Source organism: Podarcis pityusensis, assembly GCF_964106645.2.
Source record: "Podarcis pityusensis genome assembly, chromosome: 1".
Lineage (NCBI taxonomy): Eukaryota > Metazoa > Chordata > Lepidosauria > Squamata > Lacertidae > Podarcis > Podarcis pityusensis.
Genome location: NC_138028.1, coordinates 86,865,175 through 86,884,917, shown reverse-complemented (window position 1 = coordinate 86,884,917; position 19,743 = coordinate 86,865,175). Strand labels below are relative to the sequence as shown.

General features: G+C 47.4%; 1 protein-coding gene and 2 long non-coding RNA genes across 5 annotated transcripts in view; 2 read left to right on the top strand and 1 right to left on the bottom strand.

Moving 5' to 3' along the window:
* LOC308460408 overlaps positions 1–19,743 on the bottom strand; it is a 107,867-nt gene that overhangs the window by 11,396 nt on the left and 76,728 nt on the right. The gene's annotated exons all lie outside the window — the stretch shown is intronic.
* The window catches only part of NHEJ1 (non-homologous end joining factor 1), a 124,384-nt gene that overhangs the window by 69,386 nt on the left and 35,255 nt on the right, over positions 1–19,743 (top strand). The window contains exon 7 of one of the 3 annotated variants that reach the window (XM_080976689.1): positions 17,257–18,733. The exons of the other annotated variants lie outside the window; for them this stretch is intronic. Coding sequence (XP_080832815.1) covers positions 17,257–17,418 — 162 coding nt within the window. The 3' untranslated portion in view covers positions 17,419–18,733. Of the gene's footprint in view, positions 1–17,256; positions 18,734–19,743 lie in introns of those variants that run through there. 3 annotated transcript variants of the gene reach the window in all.
* LOC308463091 lies at positions 588–13,924 on the top strand. Its single transcript, XR_013979441.1, has 3 exons — positions 588–1,830; positions 7,435–8,236; positions 8,657–13,924. It is a non-coding gene; the product is annotated as an uncharacterized lncRNA (long non-coding RNA).

The following is a 19,743-nucleotide window of genomic DNA, read 5'->3' as shown; positions in this document are numbered from 1 at the left end:
CGGGGGAGATCCCCCGGGTGCGCAAGGCTTGCCAACACCTGCGCGAAGCACGGGGCGTCCTCCGGAGGGCGCCCCGTGCTCCGCGCTGCAGGCTGCCGCCCGCAAGCCTTGCGCTCCCGGGGGGAGATCCCCCGGGTGCGCAAGGCTTGCAGACACCTGCGCGAAGCACGGGACGTCCTCCGAGGGCGCCCCATGCTCCGCGCTGCAGGCTGCCGCCCGCAAGCCTTGCGCTCCCGGGGGGAGATCCCCCGGGTGCGCAAGGCTTGCCGACACCTGCGCGAAGCACGGTGCGTCCTCCGGAGGGCGCCCCGTGCTCCGCGCTGCAGGCTGCTGCCCGCAAGCCTTGAGTGCCCAGGGGAACTCCCCCCGGGTGCGCAAGGCTTGCAGATAGCTTCCTGGAGCCTGAAGAGCGAGAGGTGTCGGTGCGCACCGACGCCTCTCGCTCTCCAGGCTTCAGCAAAAGCCTGCATTCGCTCCATAGGACGCACACACATTTCCCCTTCATTTTAGGAGGGGAAAAAGTGCGTCCTATGGAGCGAAAAATACGGTAATTTTCTCTTAAACCATAAAATGCTGTAAATTTTATATCTATATTCCACAATCGGTCCCATGCCTCCATTTATTTGTTATGACCAATATCTATTGCCCAGTGTATCATTGAAGATTTCACTTGTTTGTCTTTTGTCTCCCATACCAATAACATCTTATACATTTTAGACACTACTTTAGCATTACAGTCTAGTAGGTCTCTCTCTAATTGACATATTTGTCCCCTAAACCACCATTTCATATCTTTTCATTCAAATGATGATATTGTATCCATGTTGTTAACATTTCTGATAAATCCTTAAATCCATTTAATTTGAATTCTCCATCTTCCTTTCTTTAATTTTTTTATAATTTACTACATTTTCCACCATATTCTTCTTCTTCACTTCTATGGCTTCCAGTGGTGAAAGTCAAAGTGGTGTTTTTGGCTCCAATAATTTTTTTATTTGTCCCATACGCTATACAAATGTTTCCTAATTACAGTTGTACTTTGGTTCTCGAACCAAATGCATTCCGGAAGTCCATTTGACTTCCGAAAAAGTTTGAAAACCAAGGTGCAGCTTCCAATTGGCTGCAGGTGCTTTCTGCACTCAGTCAGAAGCCACGTCATACATTTGGCTTCCAAGAAATGTTTGCAAACCAGAACACTCACTTCCAGTTTTGCGGCATTTGGAAGCCAAAACGTTCAAGTTACAGGGCGTTCGAAAACCAAGGTACAACTGTATATGATCTGTAAATTATTTATGTGGTTTCACCTTTTCATACCACAAATATGTGTGCCAGCCAAATATATTATCATGCCCTTCCAAGTCTAAAATATGTGGATTCTTCAGGGACAAACATTCCTTCAACCACCACAGAAAGGAAGCTTCGTAATATAATCTCATGTACGGCAGGGGAAAACCTCCTCTCTCTTTCACATCTATCAATATTTTATATTTTATTCTTGGTTTTTTCCCCTTGCCAGATATATTTAGAAATATATTTTTGCTATTTATTGAAACAATCTGTCTTGCCGATCACCACTATTGTTTGAAACAAAAATACCATCCTTGGTAATACATTCATTTTTATGGTCAACAAAGTTACATTTTATTCTTTGCGCCAAAACTTCTAAAACTAATATAAACAATAAAGGTGACAGTGGGCAGCCTTGTCTAGTTCCTTTGGTTATTTTACAGTTCTCCGTTAACACCTGCATGCTGCTGTTAACTGGCTGGAAACTTCCCATTGCTGAGAATCAACTTTGCATCTACAGACTAGTTTTGTAACAGTGAATGGGTGCTGTAATGGATTTAGGGGTTGCTCGTGCGTAAGTTGCCGCCACTGCTGGCGAGGTTACCTGGTTAAACCCTTTCTGACTGAACAGCCTCCAGCATCGTGACTGTCTCAGTCGCTGGCAGAATCCGTCAGTGGGCGTTTCTTAAACTTCTTCCAGCACAAAAATTCCTTGACGCCAAGTCTCCTCCTACTCTCCCTGCACGGAAGTCTTCTGCGCAGGGAGGGTGTGGGCAGTGGAGTACCCGTACCCTCTCCGCTGGTCTCCGGTGAGGAGTCTTGGAGCCTCCTCCCCGATTCCCCCATCTGCCCCCCTTCTCTACTGGTGTTATGCTGATTTCCTTCCCCAGCAGACGGGCTCCCTCTCTTCCTACTGGGACCCTCTCCGCCATCCCTTTGGAGCCTTCCCTCCGCTTCCAGCTCTGATGGCAGTTCCCTGACATCCATCTCCCCCCCCCAGGACCCCCCCCCCTTGGCCCGACCTTCCGATCCAACCTCATCCCTTTCCTCGGCCGATGATGCGGGGAAACCCCTGAAGGAGCTGTTGCCATCCTCTGAGGATTCAAAACCCGCTTCCCACCTGCTTCGAACTCTTGCCCCGGGGTGGGCCTCCCAGTCTGATTCTTCTCCCTCTGACATTTCCCCTCCTTCCTCTTCGGAGGCAAGAAAACCCACAAATTCCTCCTCCTCGTCTGTGGTTCCAAATTCTTCCTCCCAGAATCTCGCTAGTGGTTTTGGTTTGTCTGGGAACAGGCTGTGGAATTCTTCCACTAGATACCCATCATTGACCGCCTCAGCGGGGACCCAAGTGTTTTCTGACTCGGGTGCTCCTTCCCAAGCCACTAAGTACTCCACCTGGCGCCCTCGCCACCTTGAATCGCGTATTTCCGTGGCTTGGTTGTGGAGTTCCCTCTCCTCTACCCGCGGGTGGGCGGTGACTCCTCCCTCCCGCCCCGGGAATTCCCGCCCCTCCCTGTACGGTGAGAGCAGGGACCTATGGAACACCGGATGTATCTTCATGCTGTCAGGCAACTTGAGCTTGAATGACAGGGTTCACCTGCTGTGTTACCTCAAAGGGTCCCAGCCACCTTGGCTGCAACTTCTTGCACCCTCCCTTTAGGGGCAACCCTTGGGTTGACAACCACACTCGGTCTCCCACCCGCATGACATCCCCCTCCCGACGGTGCTTGTCTGCCTGCCTCTTATAAACTTCCTTGGCCCGCTCCATGTTCATCTTGAGTTGCTGGTGCAATGCCTCCATTTCTTCCACAAACTGCTCTGCCGCAGGTACACTCCATCCTTCCTCCCCCCTCCCCAGGAAGGCCCTGGGGTGACACCCATAATTGGCCATGAACGGGCTCATGCCCGTGGACACATGTTCAATATTATTGTACGCAAATTCAGCCAGCGCTAGTTTCTCTACCCAATTGTTCTGTCTCTCGCTGACGTAGCAGCGTAGGTATTGCTGGAGTATACTGTTCGCTCTTTCTGCTTGCCCGTTGGTTTCCGGGTGTCGCGCCATCGAGAAGCCCACCTCTACCTGCAGCAAGCTCATGAGCTTCCTCCAGAACCGGGAAGTAAATTGTTTTCCGTGATCTGAGACGACCCTCGAGGGCGCCCCATGCAACCTGAAGATGTGATCCACAAGCAACTTGGCTGTCTCCTCTGCCGTCACCGCGTGTGAGCAAGCTATGAAATGGCACATCTTCGTCAGTAGATCGACTACTACCATGACTGCTGTCTTCCCCCTGGACTTGGGCAAATCTGTCATAAAATCAATGGACACCATTTCCCAGGGTCTTCCCGGCGTGGGTAAGGGTTCCAGTAACCCTGCGGGGGCAGCCCTCTCCCCCTTTGCCCTTTGGCAGCGGTCGCACCCCCGTACATATTCCCGTACATCCTCCCTCACCCTTGGCCACCAGAACTGCCTGGTGACGAGCATCATGGTTTTGTGCTGTCCAAAGTGCCCAGCTGTGGGGTTGTCGTGGAGTTGTTTGAGTACCTTCTCCCTCAGGGTCTCCCGCGGTACATACAGTGCCCCCTTATAGTACAGCACCTCTTCCTTTTCCTCAACCCCCCCATGGTTTTCTCTTCTGTCTCGGAGTTCCCTGATTTTAGTTTGGGCGAACATGTCGTTTCTAGTAAGCCCGGCCAGTTCTCGTTTCCCAACCAAGGCTCCCCCCCCACCGGTCCTCGGGGATCACGTGTCGTATCTCCGGCGGTCCCTCTCCTTCCATGTACTCCGGCTTCCGGGAGAGAGCATCTGCTCTTACGTTTTCCTCTCCCGGCACGTATCGGATCTCGAAGGAAAACTTGGAGAACTCCTGTGCCCATCGAATCTGTCTCTGGTTGAGTACTCGCGCGGTCCTCCAGTATTCCAAGTTCTTGTGATCAGTACAAACCTGGATCTTGTGCTGCGCCCCTATTAACAGATGTCTCCATCGGCGAAACGCCGCATAGATCACAAGCAGTTCGCGGTCATACACCGTATAGTTTTGCTCCGACTTGCTCAGCTTCCTCGAGAAAAAGGCACACAGCTTCCATTCCTGCTTGCTCCTCCCTGGCTGCAAAACTACCGCCCTAATGGCTCTGTCGGACGCGTCGGTCTCTAGCCTCGTGGGTTTCTCCAGATCAACGTGCAGGAGCTGCTCTTCCGAAGCGAACGCCTTCTTCAGTCTTTCAAAGGATTGCTGGGCACTTTCTGTCCAGGCGAACTTCCTTTTGCTACTGAGACAATCTGTGATGGGCGCCGTTAAGTGGGCGAAGTTCTTGATGAACTTCCTGTAGAAGTTGCTGAACCCTAGGAACCTCTGCACATCCTTCCGGGTTTTGGGGGCTTTCCATTCCAGCACTGCCTGCACCTTGCTTGGGTCCATAGCCAGTCCCTTGTCTGACAACTTGTACCCCAGAAACTCGACCTCTCTGGTGTGAAATTGGCATTTCTCCAGCTTGACCCACAACTGGTGCTTCTGCAGCCTCTTTAGCACTTCCTTGACATCTCTGACATGTTGCTTCTCATTGTCTGAATAGATTAAGACGTCGTCCAAGAAGGCTACGCAGTTCTTGTACAGCAGGGGCCCCAACACGTGGTGCATGAATGCTTGAAAGCAGGCGGAGCCCGATTGTAATCCAAATGGCATGACTAAGTAATCAAAAGCCCCCAGGGGGGTGAACATGGTGGTCTTCCATTCGTCCCCCTCCCTTACCCTGATCAAATTGTACGCTCCCCTGAGGTCCAGCTTGGTGAAAATTTTCCCCTGCCTCACCCGTGTTAAAATGTCGTCAATCCTGGGCATTGGGAAGGTCACGGGTTCAGATACCAGGTTTAGGGCCCGGTAGTCCACGACCAGTCTGGGCTGATTAGTCCCTTTTTTGTCCACAAAGAACACCGGACTGCCCCCCACCGTCTTTGATTCCCTTATGAATCCCCTCTTCAGGTTCTTGTCAATAAACTGCCGTAACTCCTGCATCTCCCGGTCCGACATGGCATACAGCTTACCCACAGGCAGCTGAGCCCCTGGGATTAAGTTGATTTGGCAGTCAAAGGGCCTATGGGGGGGGTAGTCTGTCCGCCTCCTTCTCGCTGAAGACTTCCTTTAGGTCAGCGTATGGTGGTGGCACCTCTCCCTTTGTTTCCACCGCCAGCCCAGCCACCCTGGCCACTGTCATTCTTGGGGTTTCCCGCCCCCCCCAGACAGTGTTCCAAACAGTAAGCTAACCCAAAGGTGACTGACCGCTGATGCCATGACACTACTGGATCATGCAGTGCCAGCCAGCTCATTCCCAGTATTATTGGGGGTCCTGCCAGTGTGGCCACGTGAAAGGCAATGGTCTCCATGTGCCTGGAAACCCTCATTCGCATTGGCAGGGTCTGGTGTGTCAGTTCCCCTCCCAGAAGTTCCCTGCCATCAATGGTGGTCACTTGCAAGGGAAAATCCAGGGGTAGCAAGTGTATTTGGTGCTCCAAAGCGAAGTCCCTACTAAAGAAATTGCAGGAGCTGCCGGAATCCAGCATCCCCTCAACCTTGACTGGGTGCCCATTCGGGAGTTCTAGCACCACTGCTATGGCTATCGCTGCCCTGGGGGGGTCAGGCTGGGGCACTTCTATTGGTTGCTGGCCTGGCTGCTGGCCCCTTTGGTTGGCAGCCAGGCGCTGTCATTTCCCTGCGCCTGCCCTTCGTCCCCCTTCTCCTCACAGCCAGCAGCCCCCACCATCCCTTGCCAAGCCTTTCTTTGAGGGCAGACCCTTGCAAAATGTCCCGGCCGTTGGCAGAGGAAACACTTCTTGGTGGTTTTCCAATCCTTCCCCTCCCTCTTGCGACCATCACTGGAGTTTGAAACCTCGCGCGCGCTCCATCTATTTCCATTGGCTCAGCCGCCTGGGAAAGCTGTCTTGGTATTTCAGGAATGCGGTAGTCATGGCAACATTCCCCTCTCACTTCGCGTTTCTCCTGAGCCCGCGCTTCCTGCCTCACTCCAATCGCAAGCACAGCCTTGGTCAGCTGATCCATCGACTGCGGGCGGGGCGCGCGGGACAGCTCGTCCTTCACCGTTGGGGACAACCCCTCCTCAAACAACATTTGAATAGGTTCAGCGTCCAGATCCCACTCGAGACGGTGGATCAACATTGCAAAGCGTGACCAGTAGTCTCTAACTGACTGGCTCCCCTGCTTGCACCCCATCAGTTCTCGCCGAGTCACACTTTGCTGGACTTCACTGGAATACATCGCATCCATCACCTGAAAGAATTTCTTAAGGTCCTTCAAGGCATGATTTTGTGTCGCCATAAGGGGCCTGATCTATTCTCTTGCCCCATCCTCCAGATGCCCCACAATGTAGGCTACCCTTTGCTCATCGTTAACAAAGTCATCATGCTGCAGTTCCAAAGCGTACTCTATTTCCGTTCGGAATGCATTGTAGTCCTGGGGTTTCCCCCCAAACTTGTGTACCAGCCCCGGTACCTTCCTTGCGATGGGGGTGGGTCTGACCTGAGCATCCTGAGCTCGTCTTTCGTCCAGCCGCGCCGTCAGGAGAGCTACATGCTGTTCCAAATCTCGGTTTCTCTCTACCAGACCTTGCACTGCAGCTGCTTGCTCCGTCTCCTCTGGTCTGGCTCATGGTGCTGCCTCTCTGGAGCTGCGCACAAGCAACGTCAGTGACTGACGGATTGCTGTAATGGATTTAGGGGTTGCTCGTGCGTAAGTTGCCGCCACTGCTGGCGAGGTTACCTGGTTAAACCCTTTCTGACTGAACAGCCTCCAGCATCGTGACTGTCTTAGTCGCTGGCAGAATCCGTCAGTGGGCGTTTCTTAAACTTCTTCCAGCACAAAAATTCCTTGACGCCAAGTCTCCTCATACTCTCCCTGCGCGGAAGTCTTCTGCGCAGGGAGGGTGTGGGCAGTGGAGTACCCGTACCCTCTCCGCTGGTCTCCGGTGAGGAGTCTTGGAGCCTCCTCCCCGATTCCCCCATCTGCCCCCCTTCTCTACTGGTGTTACGCTGATTTCCTTCCCCAGCAGACAGGCTCCCTCTCTCCCTACTGGGACCCTCTCCGCCATCCCTTTGGAGCCTTCCCTCCGCTTCCAGCTCCGATGGCAGTTCCCTGACAGGTGCCAATCACAATTACATTATTAGGTAAGCTTGGCAGTTTCAAAGTGTTTAGTTTAGTTTACTGAAGACAAAAAGTAAAATAGGTAAAATGGACATGGGTGGTGCTGTGGTCTAAACCACTGAGCTTCTTGGGCTTGCTGATCAGAAGGTTGGCAGTTCGAATCTGCCCAGTGGGGTGAGCAACTCCAGTTGCTCTGTCCCAGCTTCTGTCAACCTAGCCGTTTGAAAACATACCAGTTCAAGTAAATAAATAGGTACTGCTGCGGCAGAAAGGTAAATGGAGTTTCTGTGCACTCTGGCACTCGTCACAGTCCTCCATGCACCAGTAGCGGTTTAGTCATGCTGGCCACATGATCCAGAAAGCTGTCTGGGGACAAACACCGGCTCTCTCAGCCTGAAGCAAGATGAGCGCCACACCCCATAGTCACCTTTGACTGGACTTAACCGTCCAGGAGTCCTTTGCCATTGCCTGATTAAATACAAGTAAAACTGAGGAACCTATGGTCCTCTGGCTGTTGTTGGACTCCAACTCCCATCAACTCCAGCCAGCAGGGGCAATTGTCAGGAACTATGGGAGTTGGAGTCCAGCAACATCTGGTTGCTCATCTTTGTTCTAGGGCATGAGAAAATTTCCTGATGCAAATTCCCTTATTTGAATTTGCTTAATTTGCAAATAAGCAAATTCAGAATTTCCCAAAAACCGACATCACTTTCTCTCCTCCCCCCCAATAAACTGAGTTCTTATTTCTCATTTATCCTGTCCTTCATGAGCTCTGCCGCCCTTGTCTGCTTTGCCTGAAGGTCACTCACTTCGTGTGTGTATAAATAAAAAAAATCCTTCCAGTAGCACCTTTAAGACCAACTAAGTTAGTTCTTGGTATGAGCTTTCGTGTGCAAGCACACTTCTTCAGATACACTGAAACAGAAGTTGCCAGATCCTTCTATATAGTGAGAAGGTGGGGAGGGGTATTACTCAGAAGGGTGGTGGGAATTGGAGATTGGCAGATAGCTGAGATGAGCCTGCTGACGACTCTTAACGACTGTAATAGGTCTTACAGGAAAAGGCAAGGGGTGAGAAGGTGAGAAATGGCTTAGTCATGTATAATGGGATAAGAATCCAATGTCTTTGTTCAAACCAGGTCTCTCTATGGTTTTAAGTTTGGTAATGAGTTGCAATTCAGCAGCTTCTCTTTCCAGTCTATTTCTGAAATTCCTTTGTAGTAAAATTCCTTCGTGTGTGTGTTTCTCTAACACACTGCATATTGTGTGGGAATGCAGACTTAATCTTGACACCTCCCAGTAACCTATGATATCTCTGTGTTGCTTCATTCATTTTTCATGGAAAGATAAAGGCAAGAGAGAGAATGATGCAGGTAGAAAGACGGAATATAAGAAATTCAAGTGTGGGGGAGGCTGTGTCCTCCGCTTGAGGCTACTCGTTGCATTTCTCCCCCACCTCCAGTGCTCTGAGGTTGACCTGTGGGTGCTGTGGTTTGTGGGTTTGTGTTTAACTCTAGTATTCTTTGTTGCTTGTTTTTCTCTCCGTGCCAAGTGCTAGACTGCCAGCCCCAGTGAAGCTGCTTTGGTCAATGACAGCATGCAGGGGGTGGGCAGCTTGGGTGAGTAAACAGAGGCTTCTTGATGGCCAGTGAACTCATCTCATGACAGCCGGCCTGTGGCTGCTCCAGGGAAAAGCAGTGGTTAGCCGTTCCCAGAGGAGCGGCTCTGTTTTCCTGCTGTTGATGGTTTGCTCTCGGTGCCCGTCTAACGTATAAACTTTAATGGCCAGTTTAAATGGTTCCTGCCATGGGCACTTTGGTGCCAGATTTAGTGTTTTAATTTGGAAACTTTCTCCCTTTGTGGTCATGTGGAGGAAAAGGTCTTAGGCCGCTTGGGGCCAGTCATGAGGATTTGTGGGTGCTGAGGAGACAGCACCTCCGGCTGCTTATGACGTTGGATGGGGTGGCTGGGTTGGAGCAAGAGCCAGGCCAGGAAATTCTTGATCATTGTCATTCCCCCCCCCTCTACTCCTGTACATATTGAGGGTGTCCACCTCCCACTGCATCATTTGGGTGGAGAGCATTGCAGGGGAGCCCTGCATTGTCACACATGAATCATCTGGGCTATTTTGTCCCAGCTATAACTTTCAGTGTATGTATTTATGTGTATGTGGACACATATATCTTAAACCATTATTGTCTGTGTTGATTAACCACATTTCTTACAGCTGAGAGGGTACTGGACATCCTCATCCCTATTTTGGATACCTGAGATTATAGAACTGTCGAAATGGTAAGGAGTTTAGTCCAAACCCTATGCATAGAAGCTGGATGTTCCATAAGCAAAAATACGCCCATACCCCTATTACATTTGGCTAAGATCATTCATATTTAACGGTAGTTCAGGAAGATGGTATGAGTGAACAAGGTATGCCATGCCAAAAGCTTTTACATGGCAAGAAATAACTTCAGTAAAACAGACCCAGATGTCTTCAGCAGCTTTAAGTCTCCACTTGAGGCAAAGAAACAAATTACTCCTTTCAAGACTAGAGGACAGTAACCTTTTCGATCAAAAATCTACAGTGGCAACTCGTAATAACCCAATTCCACAATTAATTTTCATATTCACATGCAGTTAACTTAATTTGGACATCATAAGCTGTGGCTTGTGCATACTGTTCTCATTCGATCCTCTAGTCTCTTTAAGGAAGGCTCCCCTCTGGGAATCTGCAGAATGTGGGGACTAACCTCTTATTTCTGCCATGTCTCTGTTTTGCTCACATCAGTGATGTAGTGGTACATTCATAAATGTAGGAACTCATCAGTCTCCATAGTATGTTCCCAAGCAGAGTGTATAGACACCCCGCACCCCTAGAGGAGTCCTAAAACACAGGCAGCTGTGTTGTTCCAGAGAGAGAGAGAGAAAGAGAGAGAGAGAGAGAAGGGGAGGGAGAAGCAGTACATAACATAATACTTGTTTTATTAGGATCAGGATACCAGCAATCCTATTCATCCTGGGAGTAAGCTTCATGGAACTAATTGGTGCTTATTTGTGACTGCATAGTTCAGCTTATTATTTTTTTTAAAAAAGAGCTTTAATACAACAGATCTTCAGCTAGCAGAAATGCAACCTTTAGCTTTTAATTATAAATGTGACCAATCTTGCAAAGAGGTGTTGCCACTTCAACTGCTGGCATAAAGTACGAACTCCATCAAGTAAAAGGAAAGAAGTACCTAGCCTCTGCTTTGTTATTTTCCTTATTCTCTGACTTCCTCCATGCTAATCTGTCACAAGCAAACTTGAAAGTCTTATTATTAGTACATTCCCTTGTCAGAGCAAGGAAGGTTTGCCAATTATCATAGTGCTCTAGGAGATGATGTCATTATTCCTGCTCTGAGAAAAAGTCATAGTTGCATTTCCCTTCCATTTCCCCTCATCTACATCATTGGTGCACAAAGTGAAAATTTGCTAGTTCTGGTCTGGTTCTGTTAAAAAATACTTCTTCACTCAAGGCTGAGCTGCTCCACCACAAAAAGGATACCCCAAAATATGTTGGTTTATATTTTTGCTATTTTGTTTTGTTCACTTCTGCATGTTTCAGGAGCTTCTCACCCCTATTCCCATGAGCCTGAGTTTGCTACTTATGTGGTGGAAGCTTGTTTCACCCTGAGCCATATATCACTTACTCCTTTCCAGGTTGGCTCAAGGCTATACCCACTGTGCCCATATTAGTCGAGTTCTCACCTTATGGCCACACAATGAAGTTGTGGGCAGGACCATCAAGCATAATCTGCGCCATGTGTTCATTTAATGTGTGAGTGTGAAAGGAGGAACAGGGTTATGATGTGTTGGTGTCTGATGTGTTTGTGATAGTGATAGTGCTATGGTGTAGGTAGTTGGGCATGGGAAGAGAAGGAGGTGTGACTTCTACCAGGGTTGGGTTGGGGAAATGACCCAGGGATTTGAAGCAGAGCCTTGGAAAAAGTTTCATATCAAGACAGCCCAAGAGGTCATTGTAGAGGCAAAAATCTAAATTGAGGAGTGTTGCTGAAGGGGGCTAGAACAATGGGAGAAGGAAGCAGCAAACAGGAGAGCTGGTGGCCAGATATAGGAAACCAGCAGACTGAAATAGCAGCATGCACAGATACCTAATGAGTGCCCAAGGAATCACACAGAGAAGACCAGAGTCTGGATGTTCCCAAGGCAAAGACCCAGATCTGACCCAGAAGCATTTTATAGTTGAACTGAGTCAGGAGGAACCTGTGAGCTGCATGGGGGTAGATGGATATGGATCCATGTTGGGTGGGACACAGGGAAGCAATACTTCCCTGCCTTCCTCAATTACACTTCTGCACAAATCAGTTTGATGGATTATGAGAACACTTTGGATGAAATTTCAGGTGTGCATACAGGTAAGCATTTAACCTCTTTAGATTCTCCCTAAAAATCCCAAAGTTGTTCTGAACCAGCTGTGGGTTCATGTCACTCCCTTTCAGTATTCTACGCTTGTCCAGCAGCAGCTGTCTATGGTGGGATAAACTGCCAAGGGGTGGGGGAGATTATTTGGCAGAAGGCTGTGCCACAATGGTTGAGGGAAAACCCAGGGTGGGCACCAGGATCTCTATTTATAAAGCTCCCATCTTGAGAGGCAGAGGAGTGGCCATGCTTTCATACCATGCTCCTTTCAAGTGGTTGGCATGTTCCTTCCACATCAACCATTTGTACAGCTGCTTCCCTTGGGGGAAGGGGGGATGGAGTGGGGTGTGGCTGGAAGGGAAAATGGTTCCGTTCTTAGCCATTCTTAGGGATGGAGAGAATTGGATGCTTTCTCTGAGCTGTCGGCATTTCACTGGCACACAGTAGCATGAGGCTGTATCCTCCTGTGGTACACACACACACCCAGCATGAATTTTGCTAAAGCTGCTAGAAAAACTGAGAAAGCTTCACTTAATTTGAGACCACAAATAAACTGTAATTGTGTAATGTTCTGCCATGCTCTTGATGGGAATGAAGTATTCTTAGATGCAATGAGGTGTATGGGTGAAATGCTTAGTATAATAGCTACAAGTTCAACTGGTGTGAACCTTTTGGAATCCCAGGCCCTGCTTGGCCCCACTGCTCACACACACAACTGTAAACCAGCTCTCAGACCCTAACTGCACCAAGCTGAAAGCTAGTACCTCTGGACAGTTAACAACCTTGCATCTGTTCTCTACGGGATTACAGAAGTGCTTATCCCCAAACCACAACCTTTCAAGATACACCAGGCTTGGGAAAATTGCTGCCTCTGTTGAGCATCTTGTCTCCAGTACACTAGTAAGGTGCCTAAGAGATCAATCCCCCAAAATACAGACTCTTTTACAAGCCGGAGTCCAAATATGTTTGTGCAGATAATAATAACTGCTACGTGTCTCGCTGTGGAGTTAAGATTAAGAAAGTGGATTTGCAGCACAATTTTGTATAGTCTGCCTATGGACATCAATATGTGAATATTGTTGTGAATTATGTTGTGAACCGTCCTGAGATATACAGATGAAGGGCGGTATGCAAATTTAATAGATAAAATAACAATAAGACTGCCTATAGTTCTCTTTCAAAGTCCTCAGCACAAGCAGAGGAGTCAAGTGTTGCTGTGCCTTGTGGGTAGTTGTGGGGAAGGGGTGTGGATTGGGGGAATGGCAGTGGTAAATAAGTGTTGCATTCACAGCTGATTGGTGATTCAGCAGTGAGGCAATGTGGCGAAGTGACTAAAGGTTTTTCCGCATTTCTAAAGGTTGCATAGCTGAACCTTATTTAGTCAGGATTCGTGTTATAACAAGCTTTGGCTAATTCATCTCTGTAAGACTGTGTCAATCTTCATATATTCCAAGTATTAGGAATATTTAACACTTAAGATGCACGTAAGTTTTTATTTATCAAATTTCAATCCCACATCTTCATTTAAGTAATAAAAACCACAGTCAGCCACTAAAACCGTAATCAATAAAGCAATAAACAGCAAATGCAGATAAAATAAGCAGCAACAGCAACTCATATTAGAAGAAGCAGAAATCCGCCAATATGTTTTAAGCTCTTCCTAAAAAACAAACAAGGGATGCGGGTGACGCTGTGGTCTAAACTACAGAGCCTAGGGCTTGCCTATCGGAAGGTCGACAGTTTGTTGTTCGGTCCAAGCTCCTGCCCACCTAGCAGTTCAAAAGCACGTCAAGTGCAAGTAGATAAATAGGTACCGCTCCGGCAGGAAGTTAAACGGCATTTCCGTGCGCTGCTCTGGTTCACCAGAAGCAGCTTGGTCATGCTGGCCACATGACCTGGAAGCTGTCTGCGGACAAACACCGGCTCCCTCGGCCTATAGAGCGAGATGAGTGCACAACCCCAGAGTCATCCACGACTGGACCTAACAGTCAGGGGTACCTTTACCTTTACCTTTAAAAAACAAACATCAAAGGCTTTGTTCTTCATTAACACTTACCCCACTTCAGAAGGTGGGTATCAATAAGCAGGGTTCTGTCCTGGGCCCGGTCTTATTCAACATCTTTATCAACGACTTGGATGATGGACTCAAGGGCATCCTGATCAAATTTGCAGATGACACCAAACTGGGAGGGGTGGCTAACACCCCAGAGGACAGGATCACACTTCAAAACGACCTTGACAGATTAGAGAACTGGGCCAAAACAAACAAGATGAATTTTAACAGGGAGAAATGTAAAGTATTGCACTTGGGCAAAAAAAATGAGAGGCACAAATACAAGATGGGTGACACCTGGCTTGAGAGCAGTACATGTGAAAAGGATCTAGGAGTCTTGGTTGACCACAAACTTGACATGAGCCAACAGTGTGACGCGGCAGCTAAAAAAGCCAATGCAATTCTGGGCTGCATCAATAGGAGTATAGCATCTAGATCAAGGGAAGTAATAGTGCCACTGTATTCTGCTCTGGTCAGACCTCACCTGGAGTACTGTGTCCAGTTCTGGGCACCACAGTTCAAGAAGGACACTGACAAACTGGAATGTGTCCAGAGAGGGCAACCAAAATGGTCAAAGGCCTGGAAACGATGCCTTATGAGGAACGGCTAAGGGAGCTGGGCATGTTTAGCCTGGAGAAGAGGAGGTTAAGGGGTGATATCATAGCCATGTTCAAATATATAAAAGGATGTCACATAGAGGAGAGAGAAAGGTTGTTTTCTGCTGCTCCAGAGAAGCGGACACGGAGCAATGGATCCAAACTACAAGAAAGAAGATTCCACCTAAACATTAGGAAGAACTTCCTGACAGTAAGAGCTGTTCGACTGGAATTTGCTGCCAAGGAGTGTGGTGGAGTCTCCTTCTTTGGAGGTCTTTAAGCAGAGGCTTGGCAACCATATGTCAGGAGTGCTCTGATGGTGTTTCCTGCTTGGCAGGGGGTTGGACTCGATGGCCCTTGGGGTCTCTTCCAACTCTATGATTCTATGATTCTATGATTCTATTTCCTCTGAAGATGATTTTAAAGGCTGGGCAGGCTTGTGTGGGAGCAGGTGTGGGTCTTTCAACTATCCAAGTCCTCTTATTTGTGGGATGGTATAAGGAAAGAGCCTTTCTGGGAGATAGCAAATTTCTTCCAAGTAGCAGTGCCTGTTGCAACACTTTGAGTTGCTGATACTCAAGCTTTGGTACAAGGGAGCATAAGTGAGAAGAGTGCTGTTGTCATGTCCTGCTTGCAGGCTGCCCATAGGCATCAAGTTGACCACTATGCAAATAGGATGCTGAACTAGATGGGGCTTTGGTGTGTTCCAGCAGGGTTGTTCTTATGTTTTAAGGCTCTGTGACCTGCCACATCTGTGCTTTGCAGGCTTGAAGCTTAGAGTTTTGTTAGAATTGCAGTATCTAGAAAAAAACTTCTGTGTCTGCTGTGCTGACTACTTTCCCCCATCTTGGGTTGCCTGACATTGTATTCTGCTCCTGAACCCTGGGTTTGGGCCCTGTCTTGTCTGTTCTTGTATCTGGTCCTAAGATCCAAGTTTGGTCTCTGTTTCCTTGCCAATCTTGGACTACTTTCTGTTGGACTACCTCCGCATCCTGATCTTGTCAGATGCCAGTAGCTTAGTTTGCACATAATACTAAACCAAGTTTAATGTTAATTTTAATCACAGTTAGTAAACCAAAGTTAAATCTAAGGCATCTGGCACACATCCTTTAAGCCTTGGTTTATTGAGCTCTCCCTCTTTCCTCTTTTAAAGGAGATACAAGCCAGGAAGATGCTCTCAACACAAAACTAGGTAGCTTTGCAGCAGTCTGGGTTCTTACATAACACTAAGCAATTGTTAACAATAAGATTTGTAAAGCAGTTACAGACCATGGCTGATGAATGACATGTAGTTAAGACATGTAGTTAGGCTGCTGGTTTGGGTTCACACAAAACACTAAGCTGTGGTTTTATAAGACATGGTTTAATAAGCCGTGGTTTACATTATGTGTGAACTAGGCCACTTCCATAATCTGATGTACTTGATCCTGAGTTCCCAATCCTGTCAACGTTCTCCTAGCTCAAGTCATGATTGCTAGCCTGTTGTGTAGCAGCTGCAGTGAAGTTCCTGGAAGAAAGTTTTCCTGGATTTGTTATATAAACCATTTTGTCCATATGTTTACATTGTACTTGAAGTCAACCTCTAGGTGCGGACTCTGCCAGCAATCCCTTGTTGGGCCTTGCCTTGGATGACTGCCTGCAGCGCTTCTGGCAATAAATGGCAGTCGAATCTATTGGGCTGAGCAAACCAAAGGTGTCTGCACCTAACCCTTTCCGTGAAGTGGAATGGAAACTCCCCCCCCCCCCCGCCCCGGTTTGGCTTTCGAGGGCAGATGTAGTTGTTATCACTATTTGTCCTTTAGGTAGTGATGTAGAATCTTCATAGAATTAGAGGATCTGAAGGCATCTCATGGACCATGTAAGCCAGTGTTCATTCCTGAGGGAGTGGGATACTATAATAAATAAAGTACACTTTGTATGGCAGAGGCTGCAAACTTGGTACCTGTGGGAGCTATGTTGCCTGTGAAGGCCTTTATTAGCACGCCCTGGTAGGGGGCTCAGGATCTGAACTTTCATTAAAAAAAAAGTCAAGTCTCTAAACTTCCTTTTTTAAAAAATGAAGTAAGCTGTACAGGTAACCTTCTAAGCAATTTCTGTAAAATGAACCAGCCTGGCTGCTCCTACCTGCCAGTGTTATTAGCCAATGAGTAAAGTCAGAGCTTTGAGTGATAAGTGAGTTGTTTGGACACCAGGCAGTACAAATCCCTGGTGTCCTAAAGCTACTGTTCCCACCTTCCTGTGCAATTTTCCTGCTTCTGTCTTATTTTCTAGTTATTGAATCCATTTGTTTGTTACTCTGTTCTGTTTTCTTACTGCCAGCCACATAGGCAGCAGGCAACTACCAGAAAGACTTTTAAAAACATGTTTGTAGAGCTTTGAAGAAGTGTGAGCATTGCCTGCCACTCATTTTGTTGCCTGCCAGGGATGTGGAACAGTCAGCAGATAGCTGCTTGGGAAACTTTTTTTAAATGTGCAAGAAGAAACACAGGAATCCTCCTGTCACTACTTTGTTTGTTTTGCCACCTGCTGGCAGGTAGAGCAGGCAGCTGCTTCTGTCAGTAAATGGGAAACTTTGTTCCAAAGTTGTATTATTTGGGGAGGGGCAATAAGACATATCATTATTATTATTACCATTACCTTTTCCTTCTCCCTGGCCCACATCAGGGATTGCTCCCAAGTAGTTTGCGGAGAGGAGAGCTCAGTGCAAAAGCAGAACATTATTATTTTATGTTCTTGCTTCTTTTCTTTTTATGCAGCAACCATTTTGTGATAGGACACACCCCTGGCAGCTAACCGGTACCCATGGCACCTTCCCAAAATCAGTTCATCAGTTTCATCAGTGCAAACATTTCTTCTGCTTGCCAGACAGAATGAGCCCCATCTGCCAACCAACCAGTGCTATTCTGAGGAGTCTCTGATTAACCAGAGTAGATTTGGGGGAGGCATGGGGGCATCAGGGAGGGGATGAGAGGAAGGAGCCCTTACACTGAATTCAATTAGCACATTGGGTTAGTTGAATCTGGGCCCACATGCTCCTCAGGATCCAAAAAGTTTGGCAACCACTGTCATAAGGCATAGGCCTGTCCAGGACTTTTGGGGGGGGGGCAAGGAAGAGGATTCCACAGCTTCTCTAGGTAGTCTGCTTCACTGCTGATATGCTGTTATAATTGGATTTTGTCCACCCTTTATGATTATCTTGATAGTACCTCTCTGAAAATGTACCCATGGGCATGGCTGGGCATTAAGAGTTCTCTTTATTTTCAAAGTCATTTAAAATATTTGAAAAACTGTCGATGTGTTCTCTGTTCTCTATCCCTTCAACATATTTTTTTCTTTTTCATATGCTTGATGTATCTAATTTATTCACTGCTTGCTCGTATGACTCCTCCTTTTGCACTGCAAATCCCTTTTAGTTTGTCAACATCCTTCTTGAATTCTGATTCCCAGAACTGAATGCAGTGCTTGCAGTTCCTGTGATTAGAAGAGTGATACTATTGCTCTTGAAGTCTTGGATGCAGTATTGCTTTTGGAACCACTGCATTTCATTGTTGACTCATGTCTAGTTGATAATCCACCATAACCCCTAAATCCTTACTGGCAATGCTACTTACTGCTAGTCACTTATTCACCCAGCTTAAATATCTGCATTTGATGCTGTAAGTCAGGGTTGGGTATATTTTTCCTCTCAAGGGTCAAACTCCCTTGACAAAACATGGCTGGAGGAGGAGGTAAGTGCCCAAAGTGGCCGCGGCTAGCACATGTACACACCATTTACACACACACTCAAATCAGGATCCATTTGCAAGTCTGGACATTCAGTTGAAGATCTTGTTGAGAGATATGTGCCACCTTTGCAAATAGCAGAAGCAGGCTGAGTGAAGGAACTTTTTTCACTTAATTGAAACTGGTAAAAGCTGCAAAACTCAGATCTCTCTCTCCCCCCCCCCCCATCTTTGCTACCTGCAAATATAGCTGCCCTGCTCTGCAAAACTAAGAGTCATATCCATTCTTCCACCACTGACATGTACTTATGGAAGGTTGCCCAGAAGGAGATGCAACCCTCCATTGCTGCTGCCTTTCCCTCACGCTGATGGAGAATAGGGCAGCTGACTGCCCTCATTTCAAGGCACCGTAACACTACCTTCCCCGGGCACTGAGGTGGAGCACCTTTTCTTAGTCAGCAGGAAAGCAGCAGCAGCCACAGTGAACGTGCATCTTCACTGGCTGCCCTGCTAATGGCGCCTTGATGCACCCCCCCATCCCGGTCCCCTCCCACTCAAACCATGTGGTGGAGGTTACTCTGCTTCCTCTCCTACCCTCACCCATCCCATCTCCACAGTTGATCCCCATACCTGATCTCCAATTTCAGACATTATGATATATCGGAATATTGTGATGTTTAACTGCTGACATATCACAATGTTGAAAACCAGATGTCACTCAGCCCTAGTCTATTCTTTTAGTATACCTAAAATCATTTGCTTTTTAGAGGCTACCCCATATTTTGTTCAAAAAATTGCTTTGCAAAGGTAGCTACCATAGAGTTATCAACATTTTCAAAAGTAGGGGGTCCGTGGCTTGGCTTTTGGAAAATAGGGGATCCTCAGAGATTAGCTAATTGGGAACCATTGTCCTACAGGATCTTTTCCTGAAGTACACTTATAATCTATAAAATTTAAAAAGTTACAAAAGTTGTTAGTCTTTAAGATACCACAAGACTTTATGTTGCCTTTTCTTCAACAGACTAACATGACTGTCACTGGAAACTGATATAAAACATGTATTTACCCTTTTGAGCCACCTAAGCTTTCTATGAAAAATAAAAATTCTGCAGAGAGGCATACATAATTGCCATAATAATCAGATGCCAAATTACCCATTCCTTTTTTTCCAGTGACCTCTGGGGAGATACACAGATTTATCCAGATCCTGGATATAGGATGTAATCCAAATAACTGTACAAGGAACTCCTGACTTACGCACGTCAGAATGACACGCAGTCACACACACATGCATGGCATTGAACCTGGAAGTAGCCCCAAAAGTTATAAAGACATCGTGAAAAGGGTCTGGGTGGAACAGAACCCCTGCGCAAAACAAGGATTGCCTGCACAACTAATGCTACATGGCCAAGTGGGACTTTTGACTTGGTAATAGCCATTTGCAACTTGCTGTGTGACAAGCTGCTTTGGAAAGCTGAGGTAATTTCCAAAGCTGTTTGTGACATGGCACAGAGAGGCAGG